Source organism: Synchiropus splendidus, chromosome 13, assembly GCF_027744825.2.
Source record: "Synchiropus splendidus isolate RoL2022-P1 chromosome 13, RoL_Sspl_1.0, whole genome shotgun sequence".
Classification (NCBI taxonomy): Eukaryota; Metazoa; Chordata; class Actinopteri; order Syngnathiformes; family Callionymidae; genus Synchiropus; species Synchiropus splendidus.
In genome coordinates, this window is record NC_071346.1 from 12,963,845 (window position 1) to 12,991,731 (window position 27,887).

The 27,887-nt window shown below is 41.8% G+C and overlaps 1 protein-coding gene across 2 annotated transcripts; it reads right to left on the minus strand.

Moving 5' to 3' along the window:
- Positions 1–468: 468 nt before the first annotated feature.
- eif2b3 (eukaryotic translation initiation factor 2B, subunit 3 gamma) lies at positions 469–27,439 on the minus strand. 2 transcript variants are annotated; one of them, XM_053884287.1, is made up of 12 exons: positions 27,145–27,439; positions 25,433–25,587; positions 22,787–22,944; positions 17,281–17,440; positions 16,941–17,052; positions 14,271–14,360; positions 12,430–12,560; positions 11,714–11,904; positions 11,585–11,647; positions 11,376–11,524; positions 6,849–6,952; positions 469–645 (listed from the first exon to the last, which is right to left on the minus strand). In XM_053884287.1, the coding sequence occupies exons 2-12, from the start codon at positions 25,578–25,580 to the stop codon at positions 593–595; spliced, it is 1,359 nt and encodes a 452-aa protein (XP_053740262.1). In that variant the 5' UTR covers positions 25,581–25,587; positions 27,145–27,439; the 3' UTR covers positions 469–592. The 2 variants fall into 2 exon arrangements, with proteins under 2 accessions (XP_053740262.1, XP_053740261.1); XM_053884286.1 differs by lacking the exon at positions 27,145–27,439 and adding an exon at positions 26,670–26,819.
- Positions 27,440–27,887: the final 448 nt, after the last annotated feature.

Sequence of the window (27,887 nt, forward strand, 5' to 3'; positions counted from 1 at the left end):
GCACAGATGGCAGGAAACTCGTGCTCTCACACACCTCATCCACTCCTGTCGTGACAGGGAAACCAAACCTGTGATAGAACAACTGCATGCTGACAGATCCTCATAAATCGTGGGACAGCAAAGAGCATCAGAGGACACATGGGGAACAAGAAAAGTGTCAGGCGCTTTCCGCCTCTGCTCTTTGTGTGCGTCGGCGTTAACTGACACATGATCCTGCTGGGTGGTCCCGGACCTTCACATACACCATTTTTTGTGTACAAATAAACTTAAACAAGTCCCCCTCCTCGCCTCCATGCCATTGTGGTCGCCCCTCCCACTACTTTGACTGCACATCTCTTTATTGCCGCCCAAGTGTGTGACAAACTCACACATTCAACGTCTTCCTCCGCCACTCAAAACCCGAAGAACTGCTCAGATCTACAAAGAAACACAAGGGAAAATGTTGCAGCAGAAACGTCTTTATTCAGACATATCTTTAAAAAAAACGTCAAGAACTCCACGTTGTTGTGCAGCGTGCAGACTCGGTCACTTCAGTGTGTTGCTGCTCTTTAATGGGGTAATGGGGTGATGATAATTCTACTCCCGGTGGGAGCTAGATCTCCATCAGCTGGTCCATTCCAACAATGACCTCATTCGTCCTTTTGGCTGCAGACAGAGAGAGTAACATTAAGTTAAATTTAATCCCAAGATCTTTTGTTGTAAACAAAGCCTGAAGTACAGGTGCTGAACTGTCGGGGGTGCACCATTCAGTTAAAAACACATTGCTTATTGAATCTCTCCATCCAGGTCTTGGCACCTCACCGTGGTAGGCTTTCTAGTGTAGGTGGTCCTGTTGCAGTTAAGGAGGTGTTAGCTCTGTAGTTAGTGGGGTTAGTTGTCTGTCTGGTGTGGTCGGCCACTGAGCTGGGGATGAGGGTTAGCTTAGCCAGTACCTCCAGTAAGCGTGGTCTGGCAAGCTTATTGAGCTGGGGCGCCAGCATATCCCCCTTACCCCGAATTTCCACTGGGAATGGTGGTGGAGGAATGCTGAGTTGGCGCAATTTCCACCAGGAACGGGGATGTGAAGCACAGTGGTGCGGAGCCAAGTGGTTGTCATCCACTCGGTCATGCGAGTATTGGATCACGTGAGAATCGCCAAGGCTCGTGGTACTTCATGGAGTGAAAGAGGTGATGTCTTTATAGAGGCCCCTTTGTAGTCACGTTTGCCGGTAATGACGTATAACGTTTACACGGCACTTTCACAGTAAAATGTGAATGTCTACACATAGTTTTTTTTTATTATGAAAATTTCAAGGATTCACATGGCTATTCGCTTGCTGATTTCCTGTCTGACATTCTCTTCGCTGGGGTGCTGCGCAGAGCACCGAAACATTGCCTAAATCTCTAAAGTGAAAACAATTGAAAAAGCTCCGCCTTCGCACCACCCTCACACCGCTTCTGGACTCGGTGTAATTTAGGGATGAGGTACATCACAATTGTATTATTCCTTGGAAAATGGGTTGAAGACTGTGAAAAGCAGGGTGGCTCATGGCTTCCATTGTCAGCCTTGGAGCCAACCTGCCTGTCCTTTACGTCCCTTGCCGAGCCTCTGACTTCCATGGTAGTTGTCTCTACTACAACTACCATGGAAGTTAGACCACCCCTCCAGTTGCTAGTCTACCCTGCACTTGCTGAGGCACTAATCCTTGCATCGGCTACTCCCTGGCTACTGCGGTCAGCCTTCTCTTGCCACTGACTGACGTCTTGCAGGCCAGCATGTTGTCATGGACAGCACAAGTTACTCTGGGTGCCCTCACCCTCCAGTGGTCAGGCCACTTGCTTCCAGGCCCTTTACCAGATGCGAACAACTCATCCTCTACTACTTGCAAATAACAGTTGCTCCAAGAAAACAGAGATATGACACATCCATTTCAGTGAAGAAAAAGAAAGGAGAGGAGATAAAAGCAGCAGAGATTTTAGAAGCTGCAGAACATTCAGGAAAAGAAAGACAAATCCCACTTTTCAGATGAAGATAATAAGAAGAAACCTAACACGATGCTAGCAGACATGGAAATAGAGGCAGAACAATGGTCGCCTATCAGACTCCCGTTTTCCTTCAGCGACGGTTCTGGTGTGGTAGGACTTAGTTCATGCTGACTTCTGCCTGAACCTCACAAAAGAAACAGATGATGCCTGAAAGCTGGTCTGCCAAAATCTTTCAGCTTGTCAGGTCTGAGGAGAGCAGCCGCTGCTCCGTTGCACATCCCTTCATCCCCGGCCCGCGGTGCCGGTCCAAAGCAAACGCTGCTCCAGACTAATGTTCCATTCACGCACATAGGTTCTGGTGTGAAGGAATCTGTTGTTCTGATCCTGTTTATCCTGCGCTGTGAGGATGGGAGGACAAATGAGGCGTGGTACAGGAAGAGGGGCTGAATATGGAGAGCGCAACACATGATCCTGCCGTTTAATTCAATGACTAGACAGGCTCATACAGAAGGAAAGCATCCAAACACTAAATATTTATTTTCCCAGTGAAGTTCTCAGTATTTGGACGTTTGACATTTGATGTCAGGTCTTAAAGCCCAATATTTAACCAGAACAAATATCATTTGCACCAAAACAAACTCATAATATTTGGACACATTTCTCCAACTACTGAGTGTTTTATTATTAATCATTATTTCTGAGTCTCTTGAGAAATGTGAGTCGATACGAGGGGCTGGACAATTTTCTGTCAAGATTAGAAGCTACATGCTTCATCATCCAAGTCGCTCCAGTGTCTCAAATGCTATATAAACATAGCATTGTGCGCAGTCCATCACTCCACTAACTACGTCACAGCAGTATATTTTCTGCCCTTTCTTCTTCTTAACTGACCTGCCGTCATCCAGGTGAAACTCACTGAACCACCAGTTTCAAGAGGGTCGAGCTACGAAGGCACAGCCATCAGGTGCAAAGCGGGAGTTGCAACCTCGTAACTGTACTCTGCAAGCTTTAGGGCCAGCAGTGCTGATAAAAATGTTTTCTGATGCGAATACCAGGGCAGCAATGAACGATTGCTATGATAGTCGACTGGTCACCGACTATCCTCAACGATTAGTCGGCTATAGTCGCCATGATGTGTACAGGTTGATGAACATGCTGCCACAGCAGATTGTACTGTTGGAAATACAAAGACGAAAAATAAGCTGCAAAAGAGAGCGCAAACCTCAATTCTCTGAGTGGGCCACGCTGGTGAGGGAGCCCAATCCTAAACCACCAGGGAGTACGGCGGCCATGAAAGTGTGTATGATTGAACGTCTGAGTTGATGGCTAAAAAATGATGCCGATCACTCCCAAAAATTTCATCACTTTTTCCTAAATCTGTAATGTTTCAAGTTATTCTGAAAAAACATGCCGTTGAAAACACTTGGCGGCGGTAACATATTGAAAATATAGGTACATTTTTGTAAATACTTGTTTTATGTTTTGCTCAAAATGTGTTTCGAGAGGTGTGTTTTGTGTCCGTTGTGAAATGCTCGCATACTTTTGGGTCGCAACAGCCAATTGTCCATGCGCGGAAAAGATAACCGACATCACAACTGGTCCACACACGAGGCAGTCTGCGACTAATTTTAAAAGTCGACTAGCATTTGGAGCAAGTGAGTAACGGTTAATAGTGATCAAGAGAAGCTGGGTTTATTTAATCCGTACCAACGTGCAAACTCTAGATGGAAAACTGGGAAACGAGACATCTGTGTTTCAGGGAGAAAAAAAAAAGTAAATATTGCAAAATACTTTTGGTCCTTTTACAAAAGGTTTTTTTTTTTTCAATAAATCAACTTTTCGATGTTGAAACATTTCAGGAGCTAACAGCGCAGTCTTGCCGGATACGACTTCACGAGGCTCCTCAAGGTTGTTTTTCCGCAAAACATAACTCTTTCAAATTGCATTTTATCTAAATTTTATTAATATAGTTTTGATTTTGAGAAAAGCTGCAACGGCCACTGGACCAGCGATGAAGATGAGGGACAATTATAAGATGAAGATTCAGGGCTGGAAAGCAAATCTAAAACATATTGCTGACTGGAAGGCGTTGATAAAATGAATTCTTTGTCCTCACAGAAGACATCAACTGGACGGATCTGCACCAGTGAATTGAATAGATAATTCAGCACTTTTTAAGTCTGTTCTTTCAGTTGCGCTGTAATAGTCCTCTGTAATAATTTACAATGTTGGGGTTTGTACAGTGGCTCCCGAACACAGAGGAAGCCAGTGAATATTGATGAAGTGCTCAGCGAAATGTGAAAGTCAGGTGGACTGCGAGTTTGTCAGGGAGATAATAACACATCTCTCTCATCACCACCGCTTGCTCCTCTGCAGCTGCCACGACCAGCTGGAATCCTCCTTCATGTAACCAAATTTAAAATGACTCTGGTCAGGCCGTCCTCTGCCGGACCTGACCGGAGTCTGGTGTGGCTGGGTGTGCGGACTGTTTAGTTCAGCGACAGCAGTTTATTGTGTGTATATTTTCAAAGCTCCTGAAGCAGAGGTGTGTATCTGCGCAACCCAAACAATTGACAGACCTGTGCGTGTGTGCAGCCGCGAGCTGTCGGGGTGGTCTTCCCAGGCGAGCAGACTTCGCAGTAGAGTGGGTGTGTAATGTCTTTAGCAGCCTGCTGGCGCTGAGAGAGTGTATGGGATTCATCTGAGAAGACCACATTTAGAACATCTGACCACCAGACTGCAGCTCCAGATTTTACTGGACATGGTTCAGACCCATCTGGAGGGGACTCATTATGATCAGTTTTCATTCCTGAATGGTCGATCATTTAATATCCAATATACACTTCACCAGTCCTCGAATGTGTCACAACACAACGCAGATGATGCTGTTTAAAATGAGCGAGTTTAACGCCGAATAGCTTTTCCACACAAGGAATAAGTTTGTGGCTCAATATATTTTGGGTTGGGATGCATTAATACTTCCAACAGATTGAATGTTCGTGATGTGTCGGTGCGTGTGGGTTTGCTTAGGCACAAATGTCATCGATAATGACAACAATCCTCAAAACACGGCGCAAGTTTATGTTGGTTTGGAGAGTGAAAGTCCAAATGAGTTGAACAGTGGCCCTGAAGCACAGAACCGCAGCACCTGACTCACGATTGAAAAAGGAAATTGACAAAAACAGAACGACAATTTTCATTTCTTGACGTCAGTTATGTTGCACTGTAACACTTCGGATGGGGCTCGCATATTCACTATTAATGAACAATTTATTTGTTTTTATGGTCAATAATCAGTAAGTAGTCGATGTTTAGAGAGAATAATTCCTGGGTGAATCAGTGCCAGACTTGGCAAGACATGGCTAATATGCTGCTAATGCACTTCAAAATAAGTTGTTTATTTCTGGTAATGTGTGTGTCCTGACCTTAAGTGGGACCCACGAACGCACCGAAGAAAATTCCTCATCTGCGGAACCCTTCGCTGACAGCAGCAATATAGCTATTCTGACCAAACCACAGCAACATTAGCGCAGACTGGTAAAGGGGCGTGTCCCAGTCTGACTCATAGCAGCTAATTGGACAGATGGTGCGTCAATCAGGTAGGAAAGTGATGCTAAGTGTGAATCAAAGGGGTTGGGGACGTGGAAAACAAAAAACAATTTTGAAATTGTGATGTTGCATTTCCTGTGGTGAGTAGCGGAGGTCCTGAAAGTCATTGAAGTCATGGGGAGTGTTAAAAACTGCCAAAATAGATGAGCTGACAGTGAACATTTTCACTGTCAGCTCAGTGAACTTTTTTTCTTTTTTTGCCCCTTTGGGGCCACCGTACTGATCTGGTCAGTTGATGTTGCATTACCAGGCACGGCAGCCACCTTCATCGCTTCATACAAGAACAATATGAACAGGAAATGCTTACGACTAGTTAAATGAATGAATACTGTGACATTTTTTCCACAAAATGTTAGCAATAATCCAAGTCACACACAACCGTATGAGAAACTGGAAGATGTGTAATCCCTATTCTCATGACAATTTCACATGAACCTTAAATGTGAGCGAAACATAGAATGAGATTATGTTGTTTGCTAGCTCTTTACATTGCCTCACAAAGAACCTTGGCGGGGCGTCACGCCGCTAAGCACCGTGCGCCTCACAATCGTGCAGCCGCAGCTTTCATCGATACGATTTTGGCAGCGTTCTGACGGCAGGGCAATGAAAACTTTGTTGCAGCGATCGCTCAGTGGGAGACTCAAAAAGTCTTAACTGTTTGAAACATTTTTAGGCCAATTTACCTCAAATTCAAGCTGTTGTTACTTGGAGCACCCTGTTGTTCACTCAATTAGGCTGCTCAGACCGGCCGCCGAGCTCGCCCTCTTTCTCTATAAGTGCGTTTGTGCGTGTGTGTGTGTGTGTATCTGTGTGTGTGTGTTGTTGGATGTGGCTAGAGGCTGCTGCTGTAGAATTCCGGGTGGTCCTGTTCTGGCCCTGCTCTCTAACCTCTCTATCAATGTGACACACACAGACACACACATACAAATATACACACAAACGCGCACGCACGGACACACACACACACACGGCGAGCTTTGGCGACAAGAGGATTAAGGAAATAAAAAAAAAAAAGTACAACAAATCTCTCTATCGCAGACTTCAAGATTAAACCAGCTCAGAAAGATGCCACACACACTTTCAACATTTGCTGACTCAGTGGGAGCAAATGAGGGCGACAATATTTATAGATCAGAAAAATGATGGCGATCAAAAAAGGGGGAAAACAGAAGCATAATATGAGAAGGACTGACTCTAGGTTGGACTTTCAGGAGCTAGTGGTTTTGTAATACAGCTACTGAGTGAGTGTGGGATGCGAAAAGTTGCGTTCTCACCTTCAGGTTCGATCTGTTGGCCGTTCCCCACCAGACAGTATTTGAGGTCTGCTCCACGGCCAATCACAGCGTTGCTGCAGATCACGCAGCCGATGATGTTGCACCTGAAAACGCACACAGTGTTCAATCCAAACATTCAGCATGCAGAGTCAAAGTCATTAAAGTAAATCATCATGTCAACAATCACACTTTTGTTTGCCATTCGACTGATATTTTGAGGCAGCAACATGAATGCAATGAGCTTTGTAAAGAAAATAATGGAACAGACGCTGATCTGACGATATGTCAAGAATAAATAGTTACCATGAAAAAGTCAAAATAACACTAAAACCACACAAGTTGAAAATACAAAAACATGGAGAACAGAAGTCCACATTAAAAAGTATAGTAATATCGCTTATGACGGGATAAAGATCAAATTATGACAAAATAAACTCAAAATGAGACAAGCTAAATTCACTTTCTACCCACAATTCCTGAAGGTCACGTTGCCTGAGTCAATCCCGGCTACTATAGGGAGCCTAAGTCTCCGCCCCTTGCGGGCGGTTCATGGGACGTAACAACGGAAAAAAAATGAATGGGAGTTTGTGGGAGATCAAAGTGATTTGAATGGTCCACTTTGCCTCATGCCCTGGATCACACATATGCTCTCTCTCAATTTAAATGATAAATAAAGACGTGAGTTTCCACTGCGCTTATCGTATAATTTTGTAATGATTTAGACCACAAAAACCACAAAACGTTGCATGTATGACAACCCAGCAGACTCTGACTGAAGCTAAAGGTTCTACACTATCAAAGGTAGGAGACAGCAAACATTAGCTGACATTGTTAAATACTTGACCTGACACTGTAGAGTTTGTCCCACCTGGGGAGCCTGCAACAAGTAGTTCGCTAGTTGTAGTTCGCTACCACATGACACACCTAAACCTAAAGTCACATTTTATGACGGTTGAAAAGCAGTGCTCTCACGGCATTAGAATGTACCTCTCAAATTCACAGACATCATATGTGAGATCTATGGCATATTTCAAGCCACATTACAAAATAAATCTCCACAGAGTCCAGTTCATAGTTTTTGTTCATATAAGTTACATGAGGAGGAAGTAGATGGGCGGGACTTAGGCTCCCCATTGGCAGAAAACCATTCATAGGATTTAAACAAAAATCCCAAAACAGAATTATTAATATCAAAACAAGTGCAGCACAACAGTACAAGAGGGGAAAAACAGAAGTCAAAATACAGAGTCGAAGAAAATGGATGAGGTGGTTGAAATCGAACAAGTCAAAATACTTTGAAAGTCAAAGTTACCAGAGTACAAACTAAGAGAGAAATGGTCAAAGTGTAAAGATCTATTTTACAGCAAAATTAGGTGATTTAAGAACAAATAGAGGGGAAGATATCAAAAAAACAATAATTGAGATTAAAGTAAATATGACAGAAAAGTTTCACGAAATTCACGAGTGATGAAAATTGTATCTAAATCTCTCATCTTATTATGGACAAAATATGAAAATGTGACTCTCACTGAATCTAAATGATCATGTGTCAAAGAGACCAAAATGTATTTTGACTTTCTCTGAAGGGATCATTTCCACACACCTGAGCCACACACGAACACAAAATGTGGACGCACTTCTGGACTGGGTGCTGCCCAGTCAAACCGGTGCAGTTCTGCTTCACAGGAACTTTAAACCATCATTTAGCGGCTTAAAAACATTTCATCACATCTGATCAACACCGCACGACGACAAGACATTACCATATATATTAAACAAGCGTGTTCCTAGAGTGGAGTGTGCGTGCGGATATTTTTGGCGGGGCCGGGAGGTACTACCTGAACTGGCAGGACCGACACGCTCGACTTCAGCCAAATCATCACCATAAAAATTTTGGACGGGAGACATAGACGGTCTTGTGTGGCGGCTAACCATGAAGGGGAATGTGCGAGAATGTGTGTGTAGCTCGGGGAGGTCAGTGGTGAACACATGCGGGTCTTGCCCGGCCAGTGACGCACACACACTTGGCCCACTGCACCTCGCAAACACAGGTTTCTATTGGCCGCTTTTATTCAGGTGGTTTGGCCCGCTGGGGTGGGAGAAATGTGTGTGAGAAGGTGTGTGTGAGCGACTACTTAGGAGGTGGTGGTGGTAGTTGGTGGTGGTGGGAGATTACAAGATTCGGAGTTTTGTAACATTAGTGCGAGAGGGAGCTGGAGGGACCACCAAAGAAGCGATGGAGCTGAAACACCACTAATTACTAACACCAGGGCTCCTCCTTGCAATAACCCCCCCCACACACACACACACACATCCCACACCATGTCACACACACATCCACGTTAGCCCCCACCCCCCTGTAAAGTTGACCCCTACTATCCCCCTTCCCAAACATGCGGCGCTTTGTCAACAAGCCGTGGTCAGCTCCAAACAAAGAAAGCAGAAATGCAAGGGATTTCTGCGACATGGCCGGGGTCTCCTAATCCTCTCATACTGGCTCTTTCTTTCCCTCTTTCTCCTTCCTTCTTATGTCCTCAAAGACCCCAAAAGAAAGAATTGCAATTTTCTTTCTTGCTTGCTTGCTTTCCCCTCACTTCTTTCTTCCCTTCTCCCATCTCTCTCCTGCTTTTATGCCTTTGTGCGTGCACCTATATGGCCATGATGAGGGTCCCCGCACCGGCTGGCCCGGGTCCCTGAATGGCTTAAGGAGAAGCGATGGAGAAAAACAGAGAGGGAGAGCGAGTCATGGCATGGAGGCCTTGGTGGATAAGAAAAGAGAGGGAGGAGTAAGAAATGTAGATAAAGGGGAAAGAGCCTTTGAATGAGTGAATTAAGATCCAAACTTGAAGCCAAGATGCGTCTGTTTCCATCAGAGTTCTGGCTGACGGTCTACATGTTAATTCTACAGTAGCTTAAAGGAGCCTTTTGTGAATCCCAGCGTTCAATTTCGGACACACAAATCACACATTGACCGCTGAGGAACAAGACACTGCTTTCCCCATATTGCCAGTCATGCCACCGGGAAGACTTCAAGACTTAGACGTTTTCTATGAGGAAAACAAGCGAGTATTGTGTCATAAATAATCATACATCTCATTTAAAAGCAACAGAGCTGCTCCAAAGACGGAAAACAAATAAAAATAACCAACTTCAAATTCCACTGTGACATGCAAAAGTACGATTTCAGTGTCTTTATAGTCAAAATAAAGAAAGTTTCAACTTAAGAAAGTCAAATAAATCTCCAGTTAGAGGAGAAAAAGAACAACATTGAGACAAATGTTGAAGCTAAATAACTTTTTTAGCAGTAAAACAAAAAAAGTTTTAACAAGGAGGAAAAATCAGATGAAAATTGTTAACATCAACTTTTTATGGTTTGATTTTCCTCCAAAGGAGTAAAAATGACCAGTTTCTGGTGAATACATTTGCAACTTTTACATGGTATTAATGAAATATTATTTATGCACTAACAAACTGTGCAGAAAAATGAGATGAAAAAAAGTAAACAATGTTTTGACAACAAAAATGCGGGAGAAATCGTTGACATGGATGAAGTTCCAAGCTAAAACAATGAGAAAAGCCTCTGGTCTGAGTGACGACACCAGCTAGTAACAAGTCACAATTAGTTGAAACATATAAATAAGTTAATAGAATGAATTAAAAATACACATTTTAATGATGAGAATGGTCAAAAAACTCAGACAAAAAGTCCAAATCTGAAGACAGAAGTGAGAAGTGGAATGTAGTGTCTCCAACTGATGAGCAAGATGAAGTAGTGAGTAAGTAAATCAAGTACAAAATTATATTTATGAGGCATAAAAGTAACCTTTTCAAAAACATCTCTAACAAGTTAGTCTGTCCTTCACCAGCGACTTCATCTTGACACTCAGCCCTTGTGCAGTTCCATTCTCAGTGATGCAGCTCCAGATTCCATTAGCAGTGGGAATCCTGATTTAGGCCAGAGTTTGAATGAAATATATGTCGAGTGTTTCAGTTCAGCAGTCCTGTGTTTGTTTGGAACTGGTCTCTAGCTGGTTGAACACCAATAGATGCATTGTTAACTCGGGGCTCCTTGTGTGACCCCCGTGGAGACCCGAAAACAAAACCTGCAACACCTCCCATTAACACACACATAAACACTTGGTGGTGCATTCACACACACAAATATACGCAAATGCACTGGGGACTTTCGAGACGTACCAATAATCTGATATATATATATATATATATATATATATATATAGCCTGTCAAAGCACAAAATACCATCCTAATATGACAAAAAAAAAATCCATGAATTCCATTCATTTAATTCAACATGCCAGAGACCCAAAAACTTGAGATAGATGTTGAAATTATCAGCTTACGGTTCAAGAAATATCTTGAGACATAGATTTATGGAGTTAAAACAAAAAATTATGAACATGTCATATGATATTATTAAAAATACCGTGATGGATGATGGGCAAAAGTTGCATTATATTCTTTTCCTCTCCATGGGAGCAAGTGTGTGTGCAGATGTGTGTCCTCACCCCTCTTCGATGGTCACGCCGTGCATGATAATGGAGTTGGCGACCTTCACCTTCTCCCTCACGGTGGTGGAGCTTCCAATCGTGGTCCTTTTTATTGACGTCTTGTCGGCCACCTGGCTCAGCGGCCCAATGATGCTATCTGACCCCATCTGGGTGACAAAAACACATGGCTCAGAATGACTCAGAGGACCAGGACGTATAAAACCTACCTGACACTTCTCAGAGATGACCGCCGACGGGTGGACGGCTGGTTCGTCGAACAACTTCGGAGCCTGACAACACAGAAGTTCCAAGTTAAAGTTCAGATATTCATTAGTGTTGGCTCTATCCTCACTTACCAGTCTGTTGGCTTCTATGTACGCAGCTAAGGTGTTGACCCGGAAGCACAGACCCTGCTCTAGAATGTGAACGTAGCAGCGCAGCTTCCCTCCGTGGTAAGCTTCGCCCATGTCCCCGTGGTGGTCGTTCCAGCAGGAGCGCTCTTGAGCCAGCTGCCGCAGAGGATCGTCCCGGGACAAGATGCCCAACTCTGGCAACCAAACATCAGACACTGAGAGCAGGTCACGCCATGTTGTTCTTGTGACTCTCAGCCAAGCATGGACTCACACCACATTCAATTGTGGTAGCTCCCCTATATCACTGAATCATTGAATGCGTTGAATGTCCTGAGAAAAGGAAAAGTCCAACACACATATATATATATATATATATATATATATATATATATATATATATATATATATGGATATATACATATACATATATACATATACATATATACATATACATACATATATATATATATATATATGTATATATATATAAGCAGTCAGTTAGTGGTCAGTCACATCAACGAATTCACCGGTTGCAAAATGTGCTTTAACAAACCACATACACAATCATCTAGCTTATTTGTAAATGATCGTAACACCATAATTACAGAGAAATCACACACCAAACTCGCGAGTGATGCTCGCCTTCCAGAAAACAATGGTGATGCGGTCACTCATGTTCAAACCCGTTTAATCATCCTGAGTTCAGTGTGCGTCATCACCTTCGCTCGGCGCTTTGATGGTTGCGCTCTGATCATCCGACTCCTCTTTGCTTTTCTGACTGTTCATTGCTTTGGAGAACTGCTTTCGCACCAAATATGGAACCAATTCACCGCGGATTGATGAGATAAATCTGACATGAGAAAGAAAGAAAAATCAAAAATAAATATATCAAACAGAAGCACAATTCATCTCAAAGCTGAGTCATATTTATTTCGTCGTCATTTCCTCGCTGGTCGTCGCCGCCTCGTCTTTATTTGTCCGCTCCCTTACTTTCTTTTTGAGGGAGATTAGAATTTCCATGTGAATGACGGAGGAAAAACAACAGATACTCTGTGTGAATGACAGAGCGCCGAAGTGGGGGAAAGAGATCCAAGAGCCAGGGAAGAGAAATGAGTCAGTTAGCATGGCGATGACAGTGAACATGCAGGGGAAAATTCGGCTAATGAATATTCAATCCAAATAAGAACAAGGATGAAGTGATGTGGCTGTCACAGGCGCGTGAAACAGGAGACAGATGTGAGGAGTTTATTTCAAGTTGACAAATAACTGTTTCATATTTTTGACTGGATTATTTCTTTTTCGTATGGATTTCATTAATCGGCGTTTACATTTGTGGTGAACTTAGAAAGCAAGATCTTTTCCATTAGTTTCCAATTTTCCACACAATTTACCCACCGATCGGCTCAAAGACAAGCACAATATATATTTAGGATATCCAACACAGTACTGGGCTGTGTTTCAGTTGCAAGGGAAAAAATGTGATGAAATGGCAGAAACATTTCATCAAAACAGCATGGCACACTAAATTTAATACTTTCCCAGTCAACATGATGGGAAAACTCAATAAGCACATGATTTTTTCCCCCACAAAAATATTCAAATAAAAGAGACAGATGTGAAAGTTTTTAGGAAGCAAAATAAAAACATTTATTTTCAATATCTGGCAACAAGATGTTTGGAAAAAGATGAAAAAAAAGTTTAATTGATTGAAATGTACACAACTGTTTCTTTGACACGTGTAATGTCGCTCTTCTGAACTTAAATTTAACACCAAAATGAATATCAATTTTTTATTTTCTTGCATTCAGACAAAAACGCAATAAAATGGCACTGTTATTTTGATGTGCTACTTGAGTGTGTATAAAAATATTATAGATACTGTATATATTTATAAAATAATGTTTTTATCACAATGAAAGCAAAATCCACTATTGTAAATGGACAGCTTCTCGTGATAGCTTATAAAAGGTGCGAAAAAATTCAACATGATAAGATAAAACAATGAGAAAAAAGTTTTAAAAAATCCTTTGATCCTTCAAAGCGAGTGGGAACAAACTGGTAAAATTGTGACCACTGAATTAAGTCCAGAATCACCAAGCGACTCCAAGTGTTCCTCATAAATTCACAGTAGTGAGTGGCTCCTTCATTGGATCTCCCAGGTGTTAATATCCACAACGCTGAAGGGCGTTCCATTTGACATCAAGCTCTCCAGACCCTATTCCAGTTGAACCACACTTGCAGTCCATTCCATCCGGAGAAACTTCTCTGGGATGTTTATGCATCTTGTGGGTTTGAACACCTGCAGACTGTGGGCAGCTACAGTTACCGCTGCTCGGGCTAAAGGCCTTACAGCCTGTTCGGTGACACATTGTAAAACAAATTAACACCTTGCTATACTACGCCGTCAACAGGACCTTCGCAGCCTTGCACACCACCCCAGTCTGTTTGACACTTGCTGTCGATCACGCAACAAAGTCCATTCATGTCTCAGAGGTTGTTTTGCAAGACTGCTAGGGAAACACCTCGAAAAGAAATTCAGTAATTCACATTGACTACTCACTTGTTATTGGAAAGGAAGTCCACTACTGTTTTTTTCAGGCAGTATAGGTGAGCGTCCACCAGTCCTGTTTTGATGTGCATCCTGGGGTGTCTGTGGGACGGCAGGGAAAACACTACGTCACGCAGAGGCCAACAGTTTAAACACAGTCCAAGTGAGACATATATTCATATACAGGCCTGTAGTTAGGGTATTATTCACAATTTTGTCCTGAGCACAAAAATGTAGTGAAGGTGATCGCCCCTTTAGTGTTCTGTTGAAACGTGATGAAAACCATTCAGACAATCGGTGCGCCTGTCTATTCTCCTGCATCAGCTACTGTAGACGATAGACTAAATAGCCAGCGAGGCAGGTTTATATTTAAAGTCGGGGGTCGCACACACTCCTGGATACGGTCGCTCTTTCACACGGTTACTCAAAAACAGACCCCAGCGGTGGCCCCCAGTAAGAACATGTGACATTTACGAAGCGAGAACGAAAGAAAACCATGTAATCCTTCAGCTTTCTATAAACAAATCCTCCATCACCCCTTCATCCTTTTGACGGCCCACGTTCTGCTCCACCTTTTACCCTCACAATCAGAACTTCATTAAACAGCAGGGAGCGTTGTTAGCAGAGCTTTTCCACCACCGCGCACAAATCCATAAGCATAAACCCCGTACTTTGACATCCATCTGATGTGATTGGGAACCGCCAGGGTGACTCAAACATTTCACAAGCAGATGTTGAAAGACACTGAGGTGATTAATCTGAACGCATGAAAACATGTTGCTTTGTGGGTGTTTTGCTATTCATGAAGCCGTCCCAGGTGCGCACATGTGTGTTTTGGGATTAATCTGGAATTTCTGGAGACAACCAGCCTGTGCCATCGTTGCTCAGCATCTCCAACTGGAACACAAGCTTGTGCACTTCTTTTGTGTACGCAATACAAATATCAAATGTTGGATTGAGTTGAATAATAACTGCATTTTACCAGAACGCAAATGAATTTTATCGCTTTTTTGTGCGAGCAGAAATATGATACATAAAACGATTGGACAAAATGTTTTAATGCCGGAGGCAATGACTCAATTCTGAATTAATAACAGGTTCCTCGAGTACCACTGAAAGCAGCAGATCGTGAGAATGGAGTCGAAATTCTCTCTGAAGACACACAAAAAGGCAGAAAGTCTCGTATTCAGCTATGGCAGAGTGGAAAGCCGACGCCCTCGCCGGTTCTGTTTCCACTTTACTTAAACATGGAGAAGGTGCACTCACAATCTGTACTTCAATTTATAAATCCTTCTTCAGAAGTGCTTTTTGGTTATAAAATCAGATCATCATCAAACCGTGAGCAAAGGTATCATGTTGTATAAAACAAGGAAACATATTCAATACAAACAGCAGAATCTGTCGTTTCTCATATGACCAAAGTAAAATCCTCCTAATTTTACATGACAAAATGTCAAATTGTGATGATCATTGGGTCTTTTTCATTGTGGCAATTATCTGAATATCATATTAAAAATGCCGGCTTTTGCAAGTTTTTTTCCCAAATGTCTTTAAAAAAAATGTTATTTTAATGTTATACTGAGTTTAACAAACTTTTATAACAAACTAACAATTCAAACTTAAGGCATTCATGTATGTGGTTCTAAAAGTGACTCTCACACAGTCACCGACACACACACATCACAGATGTCAACTCATAATGATACACTGTGCAATGAATCAGACTCTGTTCTTGGTCATGGCCATTTGCAAATACATTTGACTCCAAACCCTGATCTCGTTCAAACAAGATAAACATTTAAATTCATCATCATAAACTTTAAAAAACACCGGCACAGCCCACGAAGCAACTCACATTGCATTAAGTTTTTTGATATTATGTCACGTCATTACAGATTGGGTCACAGCATCTATAACAGGCTCTTCACGTTAACTCCACATTTTAAAAAGATCTTTCAGTGTTACTTAAATGTAATGTTTAGGTTTGATGGAAGTGCTTATGGAAAACTGAAACATATTCCTTGATTGGTTTATGGTTTATTATTTAATATCCCATGCAGACAAGTGTGAGTTTTGTACAAATGATGAGAGATTATTGAAACCTCAGCTCTCTCAACACAAGCCCTAAATATTTAGCAGTGACCTCCATCTCTTTCCAAAATGCTGACAACAATCAAATCAATGCCATCACATGATGAATGTGTTCACCGTCATTCTTCAGTGGAGTGATCCATTTGTGTTTGTAGTGTGTGTGTGCGTGTGTGCGTGTGTGTGTGCACATGGTGTCCGGCCCAAGTTCTTCCTGTGTGGGGAAGCATGTGAGCAGCTGGCCCAGGCGTTTTCTTATTGGTTGGAATTTACGGTGACTTTGGCTCCATAAAGTATTTACAAGTCCCAGAAATGCCTCTTTTACACATGAATTTTGGGCCTGGAAAGAAACCTGGAGAAGTATTTCTGTGACCAAACTTCCAAAGAGAATCTGCGCACAGGTTACTGTTGATATTGTGTACCAGTTCAGGAGAAATGTAATATTTTGGTGCCATCTGTGAACACAATCCGGAGATACATGAAGCATGTCTGAAGAACGAAACAAACAATTATGAACAGACTGAAACATAATGAATGAAAATGACTCTCATGTTATAGATGATAAAGTAGCTGTTTGGAAACAAACAAACTCACTTCCTCATGGTGGACTTCCTGATCATCAGGCCTTCATCCAAATCAGCCTCATTGGCCATGAACAGCAGCCTCTTTTCTGAATGGTCGACACCCACAAAGTCTCTCTGCTCAGCTGGGGGGAAAAAATAAACGACAGAAAATGCAGAAATAAATAAACTGTTTGGTAAAAGCACATTAAGATCATATAAACAGTAAAATGTTGAGCAAATCCAATTCTATATATAGACTATGCCAGATAATGCATAAAATGCATAAAAACGCAGTGGCGGAAAATGTTTTCAGACATCCTTAAAAAAAACATTGTCATGGAAAAGGACATCAACGTCTGCCTGTTCTTTACCTGTCTTTTTCTTGCCTTTCTGGCCAGGGATCGTCTCTGTGTATTCATGTGCTTTGCTCATGAGCATGGCCAGAGATGCGTCATGCGCTCTGAAGAGATCGACCACCTCATGAAGCGCCACGTCTGTGATCAGGTCACAACTTACTACCAAGACATCCGTCTGAGGAGGAGGGAAGAAAAGCATGAGGTGATAACAAAACATTATCATCAGACATCAAAATAAAATCGTAAGATCACACAAACATCAGGCACACAATGATGGTCCAATAATAAACCTACTCATTCATCGACCTCTTACGCCTCATATCGGGAACTGGTTCTGTAAACCCCTAGTTTATGTCACACAACCGGTCTCGGACTCAGAGAACAGTCATTTCTGTGCATCGTAAAGAGCCTGTTAAGGAGATTCAGGCATGCACATAGGACATTATGCTTTCTGTCCATTAGGGAGATAAAGATCATGGGTACTTTGGAGAGACTAGACTGCCGCTCTGATACAGGAACACCTCAGATCTGGCTCAGGGGAGCATAGCTCTGACTCATGTTAAACCCTGATAACCACAGCCAGCTAAAAGGTGCCTGAGTAAGATGAGAACCCACCTAATATTGTTTCTTTTAAAAAAAAACTCACTAAAAAGCCTATTTCAGAAAATATGAAGACAGACAACAGCGTGCATCAACATTCTCCTTTTGTAAATGTGTTCTCTGCACTCTTCACTAACAGCCAGTTAAATTCTTTTAACTGGCTGCTGGTGACGTTACAAGCATGCATGTGCAAGTGTTTTAGTGTGTGTGACTGCTGGAACATGTGTGTGCCCAAACTTGTGCTTGTATGTTCAGTATCCATCTGTCTGTCTACTGATGTGGGCTGTCAGCATCGGAGCTAATCCCACCATTAGTATCAGGCTGCTTACTGACAGAGATACCTCTTTGATGGAGGAGCGTGGCATGACAGAGGCGGCAGAAGAATGTGACAAGAACAAAACATAATTGCAGAAAGACTAGAATGTGAGCGTGCCATGATAAATCAAGAGGCTTTTTTTATTTGCCGTCAGATGAAGTTTGGGTCGGCCATAAATACGCCATGTGCTGAAGTGGCTGCAAGTTTGACTGTGAGGAGGTTAGTATCAGCAGGGTCACAGGTCATGCTGTCAACCAAATGGCTACTTGGAGCACGACCCGGTCTGGAGTTGGCGACAGGAAGCTGCCATAGAAAAGCTGAAGGTGTCTGGATGAGATCTACTGACACTGCGACTCTGAGACCTTTCAACTCTCTTCTCTTCACACACACATACTCAAGGCACACAAGTGTGTGTACGTGTGGCACGCACGCACGCACAGGGGGCGGCTGCACAATCCCCACACACTGAGGCGACAGCAGAGTGGAGTCAGCTGGAGAGTCCGAGACACTTTGGGCTTTCAACAGCTCTGATCTCTGGACAGGTCAGGACCACACACACACACACCAAATCTATCCTAAATCATAGTGCATATCATCTTGACACAAAAGGGCAATGTCAAGATTCTTTTGTTACGTTATGTTAAATTTAATGAATAAGAAACTCCTCATGCTACTTATATGAAACTTAGAGAAATGTTTATCGCATTTTTTTTTTACAACAAAACCCAACCCTATCAATATATCAAGAACATAAGGTCCACAAACAAAGCACCAGGCAGTTGGGGCTTTAAAAGTGCCAATGGAATTCTACCTTCCGCATTAAAAACTGGAATCTTGTCAGCTGTCCGTTTATGATCTGTCTCACTTCCTTTGAAAGAGCTAGTAACATGGACGAAATTATCTTTACTCAGTGCTTCAGCCAGTTCAAATAGATCCAGCAGGTTGGCAGTGATGGTTCACCTCGAGAATTATTTGGGCAAGAAATGATGATGTACCAAGCAGCATCGCATTGAGAGTCAACTGAGTCAGTGATCCAGTGATATCTACACCTCGAAAAGTCACGTGTGAGGGTCAAAAAGTTTGAGACTTAGCCAATCTAAACCTTCCAACTTCCTTTTCACCCGGGATAAGTGCTGTAGTCAAGACCAGCCAACCCAGAATCAATTCAAGACCAGAGAATCTGTAGACTTTGAAGGGGAGCGACCAAGTCAAGACCAATACTGAGACTGAAAAGCAGTGAAACCAAGCCCAAGCTTGAGACCAAATTGAACACAAGACACAGAAGGAATAGTCTATTTGTCAATAGACCAGGGTCGACAATACACCCTGTCATTTTTGTGAAAATGATGAATGACTGGTGAGCAACATGACTCCAGTCCTGGAAAAATGTAGCATATTCCTTTATCTATAGTGTGATAAAATGTTCAAGATCACACCCACTGGAGACAGGAGGTTCACTACCAGTTACAGAAATGATATAACCATCAATAACCTGCATTTTTTCCTTCTTCTCGAGGAAATAAGGTACATTGAGAGAGCAAGTGTACGGTACTAATATGCGTGTGGGTGGCAATCAGGTGGCAGTTTTTAGAAACCAAAGACTTCATTGGTTTCCATATGATTCAGGAATTGAAAACATATTTTAAAATCATTCGGATGTGGCAGTGTGATGGTGAGTGAGACAGAGGGGGGGGGTGTTATTGTAAACATAGTCAAGGCGACCACCAATTTTACTGTACTTTGAAGCAGTGGAGGATGCCATGCAGTGGTCACAACTGGTCAAGAAAAACAAAGAGCCTAAGTCTGAGACAAGACTGAGTATGAATGCAGTCGATTTCTCAGGAGCAGATTGGTCTAAATCTCAAGCCCACACTACCACGGTACAACGTTACCAAGGCAAAAACATCTACAGTCACAGACTAATTTTGGCAGAGTCATGTAAATCTTGAAAGTTTTTGAAACCTGCAGGACGGCCAGAACATAATTATCAGAATCTCTCATAGATGCAACTTCATAGATATAACAAACCCAGACACACCGGTGACACACTGTACTTATTAAGATAACTTATTAATAACTCGGGCCAGGGAAATCCTGCAGCAGACAAAACACGACCTTCCAATACTTTACTGCGATTAAAAGGACTAATTTTCCACAGGCATTGTGAACACAACCAAAAAAAAAAAAAAACAGCCTACAGTGCGCTGTCAAATCTTCCTAGAACACATCCACAAAATGAGTTCTTAGTGCCCATGTCCCGGAGTACATTATTAAATACATAGTAACGGCACATACATGGGCGCACACACTTAAACAGGACAGGCTCTGGCATGCTCCCATTGAGTATAGTCGGGTTTCTAATCCTTTGAGCAGCCACCTAGATTAGAGGCATTAAGTTACACACACTCACACACTGGAGGGTGATGAGTGAAGGACCATAACCGTGGCCCGCCAAATCCCGGCACAGAAATCGTTCAGACTGTCAAATGGACGCATGAATGCCATAAAGACGTACACACACGCTCACTCATCTTTTTGTACCAACAACCCCCAACATCCGGGGATTGGGTAAAACTGATCAAACAGACTGCTTAAAGCAGTCAGGAGTCAATTCCCGCTCGTCCCTTTTGATAATATAAAGGCGGGATTACACCCAGAAAATCGTATTATGTCAAGCATTAGACGGTGAATATTCCGGATCATGTTCGGGTCTTTCACGTTAAGCCAATTTGGTGAAAGATGTAGTTTACGTGTGCCTTTTCCTTTATACACTTAAACCCTCATTGACTTTGTTTCTTCTGCCTGCTGAACGATTGCAGGAAGGCGAAATAACTCAGGGCCCATCACGGGTGCTGACTCAAAGTTGAACCTTTGTCCTTCGAATGTTTGTCAACTGTTAAGCTGCACGACAAAAGCTGAGGCGGATAAGGAGTGAGAGATAGAGCTCAGTGCGGGAGCACGGCAAATATGTCTGTTTGGAAGGTAAATAATTGGGCTATCATGCTCATCTAATCTCTGCTTGAAAACTTAAATCCTTGCAACGCCCCCTACCAAAATACAAGACTGCATCATCTGCTTTGTTTTCAGGTGTCTTGTTTTTCCTCTCTCTGGTGACAGGTAAACCTCATGCCCTTGTTCAGAGGGTGAGGTTTCATTTTGGGTGTGCCTGTGTTGGATGTAATGTATCGCAAGGTTCAATCATAGTCTCATAATGAGCAATATATACCGGTCAATACTGAAATACACAAGGCGTGACGAACCCCCCCAAATGTTGCACAGATGTGTTTGACAACAGGATGAGGACAAATGGAACACCGGTGAAACTGGCAGAACAGGGACCATTAACAATGACCTCATCTGTTTAGAGAGAATTGGAAGGGAGGGATCGGTGGGCAGGATACTGAGGGGTCTGGAAATTGGGGCTGGGGGTCAGGGATTCTATGTCAGCATGTGCGTTGGTGTGAGTCATTTTTGAAGGTGAACCTGAGGCACCTCGGGGGGTTTGCCCATCTAGCGAGGGGAAGTGCATGGTTCAGTGGTGATCCCAGCATTACACCACTCACCCCAAAATCTTTAGGATCCTTCCTCTCTGTCTCCATCTTTTCCATCCATCTGACTTAACAAATCTTGACTATATTTTAATTGAAAGCAATGTTTAACTCATCAAAGCGCCGCAAGATCATACTTCAAAAACCTGAACTCAAAAATCAAAACCATTACCAAATCGAGCATAAGGTGATGAAATAGATGTTAAAGGAAACAGAACATTCATCTCTTTCTCATCCCTCCAGAAACTGCTTCTATTCTGTAGTATTTTCTGCAGTGTGAAATACTGCGTTTGACAAAGTATGTTACTGTCTTTTTCCTTTCATTTATTCAAGATGGGCAGATGGAACTAATAGCCCCAAACCTCCATCTCCAAGGAAGCTTCCTCCCGCTCTGAGGGGTCAATTCCCAGGTCAATCGAGAGACAGCATTTCGTGGGTCCTCCCCAGGGTCTCCTCCCAGTTGGACAGCACATTGTGTCAGGAGGCATCCAGAAGGCCTCCTGACACAATGCCTGAGCCACCTTAACTTCTCCATACAAACGAAGTTCGAGATTCTGGATATGCTGCAGGAAGGTAGAAGCTATGCGACTGTTGGGTGCCATTATGGAATAAATGAATCTTTGGTTCATTCCAGGATGCAAAAGGGGTTGTACGTAACTGTCCGAAATACGACCATTGTAAGGATGGAGTCTTTGTTTTGATCTTTGATTGGTTTCAGTCTATAGTACAGTATTGTACTGTATTGTATCATAATTGTAAAAAATGAAGTCGACTACTTCACACATTTTGCAGGTTATTTTTGGAACGTAATAAACGAGGGTTCACTGTATTGCCAAAATAAATTGCAATATAATGTTTGTAAAACAAGAACATATGCCCAAGAGATCCCCACTGTTACTCACATGTTTTGACACAGACAACAGAAATAAGATCCGTAAAAGCAACACGGTAAATAAAAAATACTTTTGTTTGTCCACACAGGTTGCTTGTTAATCAATGACTTTCAATAATCCTCAAATAAATCAGGGTCCAAACAAAATCTAAATAAAGAGCTCACCTTGATCTTCTGCTGGATGTGTCTGAGAGCGTCAGCAGTGCCCATGTCTGAATCCTCCTGGATGCAAACCACGTCTAGTTTCATCTTCACATCCATCTTTATTTTGGGGTCCAAACTCATCATCTTCTGGACTTCTTTGGTGGTAATCACAATCGCCTCTGTGGAGTAAAGTAAAGAGAGAGAGAAATAAAACATTGGCGAAAAAAAAAATGCACCTGACTGGAGAAACAATATATCAGTGACTCGGTACTAATGTCATAATGACGACTTAAGAAGGCAAATATAAATGTAGAATAGCTGAGCATTTGTGATATACATCAAGAAGAATGATTCAATTTATAATTCAGATTCCACTCTTTTTAATAGAGAAATTAAATGACTTAAATAATTTAAATGTAAGGCGGTTATTTGACACATTTATGAAGAGATGATGATGAAAAATATTATCAATTATTATGATGGACATTCATTCCTACACTTTTGTATCTCTTTATTGAACAATTTTTCACAAGTGACTCCAGTTAAATGCTACAGCGTCAATAAAACATGAAGCTACATTTGTTATTCTTGAACTATAAACATCACAGTCAGACATTGTTTGACATGTTTATTTCACAAATAAATCAACATTGTTTCACCACTCACCACAGTCTACTGTATAATGTAAAAAAGGGATGCGAGCAGGAAAGGTTCTCTTGCAGGCGCTTGTTCACGATTACTCTGTCAGTCTAGTAAAAGCAAATAGCAGAGCTTTGGCGAGCTGGCCGTCCACAGTAAAGCTCTGGCCACACATGAAGATTATGTATAGAAAACTGCTTTTATTCCTGCTGGTGCCGAGCTACAGGCTTTTACAATGAGCAGCTCTGTTTACGGCGAGAACAGCACGGTGCAACAAATCCCTTTATAAGACCAGGGTTGCTGGCCGGCGTGCATGTTGCAGCATCAGAGCTAAAAACTCTGGGCTGTAAATTCGGGCAGGAGACGCACACCTGACAATGCCTGATGACGTGCTGACAGGCTGCTGAAAATGGAACGCAGGACAAGGACTGCGAAGCCAAAAACAAGTCGCTCAAGAGGGAGCGCTGCATACGTCCACACACAAAACTGCTCATTTTAGTAACTGAGCAAAGAGAATTGAATTAGAATCCAGATGTATTATTTGCGGGTCCTATGAGATGCCTCAAACGGATGCAATAAAAGAAATGCTTTTTCAGCCAAGACCAGCATTTTCTTATTCAATGCAGCAGGAACGAATAAGGACATGATGATGTGTTGACATTTGAGGCATTGTAGATGATGGGATTTCACGTTTCCTTTAATAAGTCGAACTCCCAGCGCTCGCTGTGATGGCTTCATAATTAAAGAGGCGGGATGAGAGGGAGAAGGAAACTGGAAACTTCAAAACAGAAAGGCGGCACTAATCAATTTTTTCATGATAATTATGGGGATTAAATGAAGAATTCTGCGTTTAAAGAATCCCATATTAAAGCTCTGCGATGATGAATCGGGACAACATGAGTAAACATGTGGGTTTGCAGCACAAACAAAGGCGTAAACAAGAGTTTTACGAGATGTGATTTTGAACATTGGACATCCCCGTGATTGTAGACAGATGCCCCAACCCCAATTTCCAGGACATCTCCATTGTACTGTCTCCCCTTGTTTTCGTCCCAAGTGAGCTGGATGCATGCTTTACTGAGTCCCTTTTCAGGAATCTGAAAGTATTGGACAGATGGCACTTTGACTTTGACGCACAACCAAGAGAGGGAGGGAGATGAGAGTCTCTCCAGGTCAGTCTTCTTGGAGACTATGTGTCTATAACAGAAACGTCTAAACTTTTTTTTTTTTAAACATTTCTACAGTCACTTTCACACTTTTGTAAAAATGATTTTTGACCACTGTTATTGCCTGCGTTCAGTTACAATGTAAACTTTTCATGAAAAGTTAACTTAGAAGTTAAGATCAACAACAAACATCACATCAAAACATCCTCCAAGAATACTTCAGTAAAACAATATAACCATGTATGTATGATTATGAAAAGACAATTATTAACCCAGTTATTTTGATCAATAATGTGTTCACTATTATTATTCATGATGTTAAGGAAAATATCTGCATAAATAGTGCTTCACTTTCTCCACAAGTGTGTACCTGTACTGTGAGTCCCTCTCTATTTCCCACAAATATTTTGTGGAAGCAAGGTGCTCTGAATCTGAAGCCCTCAACAGTCCCAAGCAGATATCACAGACGATCAGTGTAGTTGAACTGCAGGACATCCAAAATCATCACCACGATTTAATTTGACAAACAGCCCGACACTGCACACAAACTCCAAACCCAAACTTGTCTCAAGCAGGAATCGACAGCCTGTCTGCGAGGCTGCAGTGTGCGCCACTGTCACACCATGCTGTCCACAGAATACAACTAAATAAAAACCAACTAATAAAGCACAAGAGCAGTGTTTAAGCACATATTCAGATTATGTTCTTAATAGTTCTTCTATCACAAATGTAGACAAGATTTTTGTTGAAATTGAATCAGAAAACTTGGGATGAAAAAAATGTTCTGATTCTGATAGTAGGCTGAGTTTATACGTGCTTTGTTCCACAATTGCAATGAAGTTTTGCTAAAACGTGTACTCACCTTCAAAGCCAACCCTTTCAAGCAGGTTCAGGGGGTACCAGATTAGAGGCCTGTTCCCAACAGGGAGCAAAGGTTTGGGTGTGTTGTAGGTCAGGTCGGTCATACGAGACCCCCCACCGGCCGCCATCAACACTGCCTGGAACTCCATGGTAATTCTGGGTAATATTTGAGAATACATAATCAGTTTAGGAAGTGTTTGCATCAGATCGTTACAGACATAATACAATTGGGCGTTTAAAAGCAGCTACGTGAAGTTTCATGACAACATAAACTTGCTGTGGGAACCCCTGAGATGGGAAATGCCCAAAGACACAGATGAAGGTCTGCATTCTTGTATTGGTTAATCTAATAAACCAGTGAAGTTTAGGGACAATTTGAACATTAACACGCATAGTGAAAGACAAATATAAAGCCAATATCCTCACTGATCATTTGCAAACTTTCTCCGCATACAAAAAAAGAAGAATCACATCTAAAATTATTTTTATCTATTGGGTAAAGCATGTTATCAGGGTTCAGAAAAAATGTAATGACAGTACTGTATTGTGTCTTCAAGGACAATTACGCTTTTATTTCTAATTGTTATCCGCCTGGACGCCGCCCTTTGAAGGTTGTTTCAGGCACAGCCAGCTGGGAGGAGATAGAGTGGTTGACCCAGGACCAGGTGGAGGGATTACATCTCTTCACTGGCCTGGGAGCGTATCAGGATCCTCCAGTTGGAGCTGGTGGTTGTAACCCAGGAGAAGTGCGTTTGCTGTGACCTTTAGTAGCTGCTGCCCCCGCAGCCCGGCAACGGATAAGCGGTTGAGGATGAATGGATGGATGGATGACTAAATCCATAATTCATGTCAAATTGACAGGCTTGCAGTCCATTTCTTCATTTAATAATGAGGGCAAAGATTATTTGTACATATCAAATAAGTGTAGGTCATGTATGAGCTCCTAAAACACATAAGCAAAAATTCATCTAAGACACACAGTATTGTGCAAAAGGACTGTGACAAAATATCGATATCGCGAACTATCGCAATATTTTACCTTAAGATATTATCGCTATGCTCTTGTTACATAGATTATTTATTAGTACAGCCGCTATACACGCTTTCATCGTTCTGCAGTCACTGTCTTAGATGTCACCCGGCGTCCAGGGGTGCGCCAAAGCACAAGTAGCTGACTCCAGTGAGCAAGTGCAGTTGAAAGACCCTCTGGTATCGTTCAAAAAAAAGTGTGGACTCACAGCATGTATGATGTGATGAATCCATATTACTTCTTTTGTTTGTTTTTGTTTCACCTCCATAAACACACAGATAAACTGTAGGTTATTAAGAGCAATGTATTGGTAATTGCAGCATCACCATATTGAGATCGATCGAGCCGTTTATCGCATATCGTATCGTATAGTGAGGTACCCTAAGATTCCCAGCCTTATTGTGCAACAGTGATGAGCGATCAAAAAGGATAAACACTGATGCTTTGCCGAGCAAGTGTTATCATCGAATGAACATGAGAATAACATGAACTGCAGTTTTCAAATAATCATAAATGAGTAGAACACTGAAACGTTTTATAGTAGTCATTCTGTCACACACAGGTTCATTTAGGAGAGTTACCTCTAACATCTGTCACGTTTATAAGACTCAACACGGAGTTTTTTTTTGGAAAACATAGAGATGCGACAGACAAAGACAAGGAGACTTCAGAGCATACTGTACCTTAAAAAGATTCCCTGATGGCTGTCAACAGTTTACCGATAACAACAGCAGCACTGGTGACAGTGACATGTGTTGCTCCTGTCAGTGTTGATATCACTCGAATTCGAACAGGTACCGAGTTACAGCAGACCTTTACAGGGCTTTAAAGACCAACAAGCTTAAGAAAGACCGAAATATACTACTGACTCTATTTGCCTTCTTACAATGCTGAGCTCTGAGTACTTGTTTTGACTGAAGATAGCTTCAAGAAGCTAAAGGTTAGCATAGAATGACGACATCTGGGTACTGATAGCGAAATGTGTCCGGATGGAAAATCCGTCCGTGAGCTGAAGGTTCCGCCTGCGAGGGTCGCGCACACATGTTGTTGTTATGCATTTATTTTCACTGACGATATTATTTGATAGAACCTGCGTATTTAAATGGAATATATATATATATATTATTTAAATGGAATATATATATATATATATATATATATATATATATATATATATATATATATATATATATATATATATATATTCCATCTAAATACGCAGGTTCTATCAAATAATATTCTCAGTGAAAATATTATTTGATATATAATAATATATCAAATAATATATATATATATATATATACACACATATATATATACACATATATACATTACACACATATACATATATAAACTTTTTTTTTTTTGTTTACTTTTGAAGTTATATTTCTAACTATGATAACAGCCATCAAAACTTTATTCAGGC

Bases quoted from the DNA above. Each gene is read 5' to 3' on its own strand.
- eif2b3 (XM_053884286.1), bottom strand. The intron at 22,945-25,432 runs GTGAGTACACGT...TTTACTCCACAG, and splicing joins TGAAAGGGTTGGCTTTGAAG to AGGCGATTGTGATTACCACC. The intron at 646-6,848 runs GTGAGAACGCAA...CTCTGTCTGCAG, and splicing joins CCAACAGATCGAACCTGAAG to CCAAAAGGACGAATGAGGTC.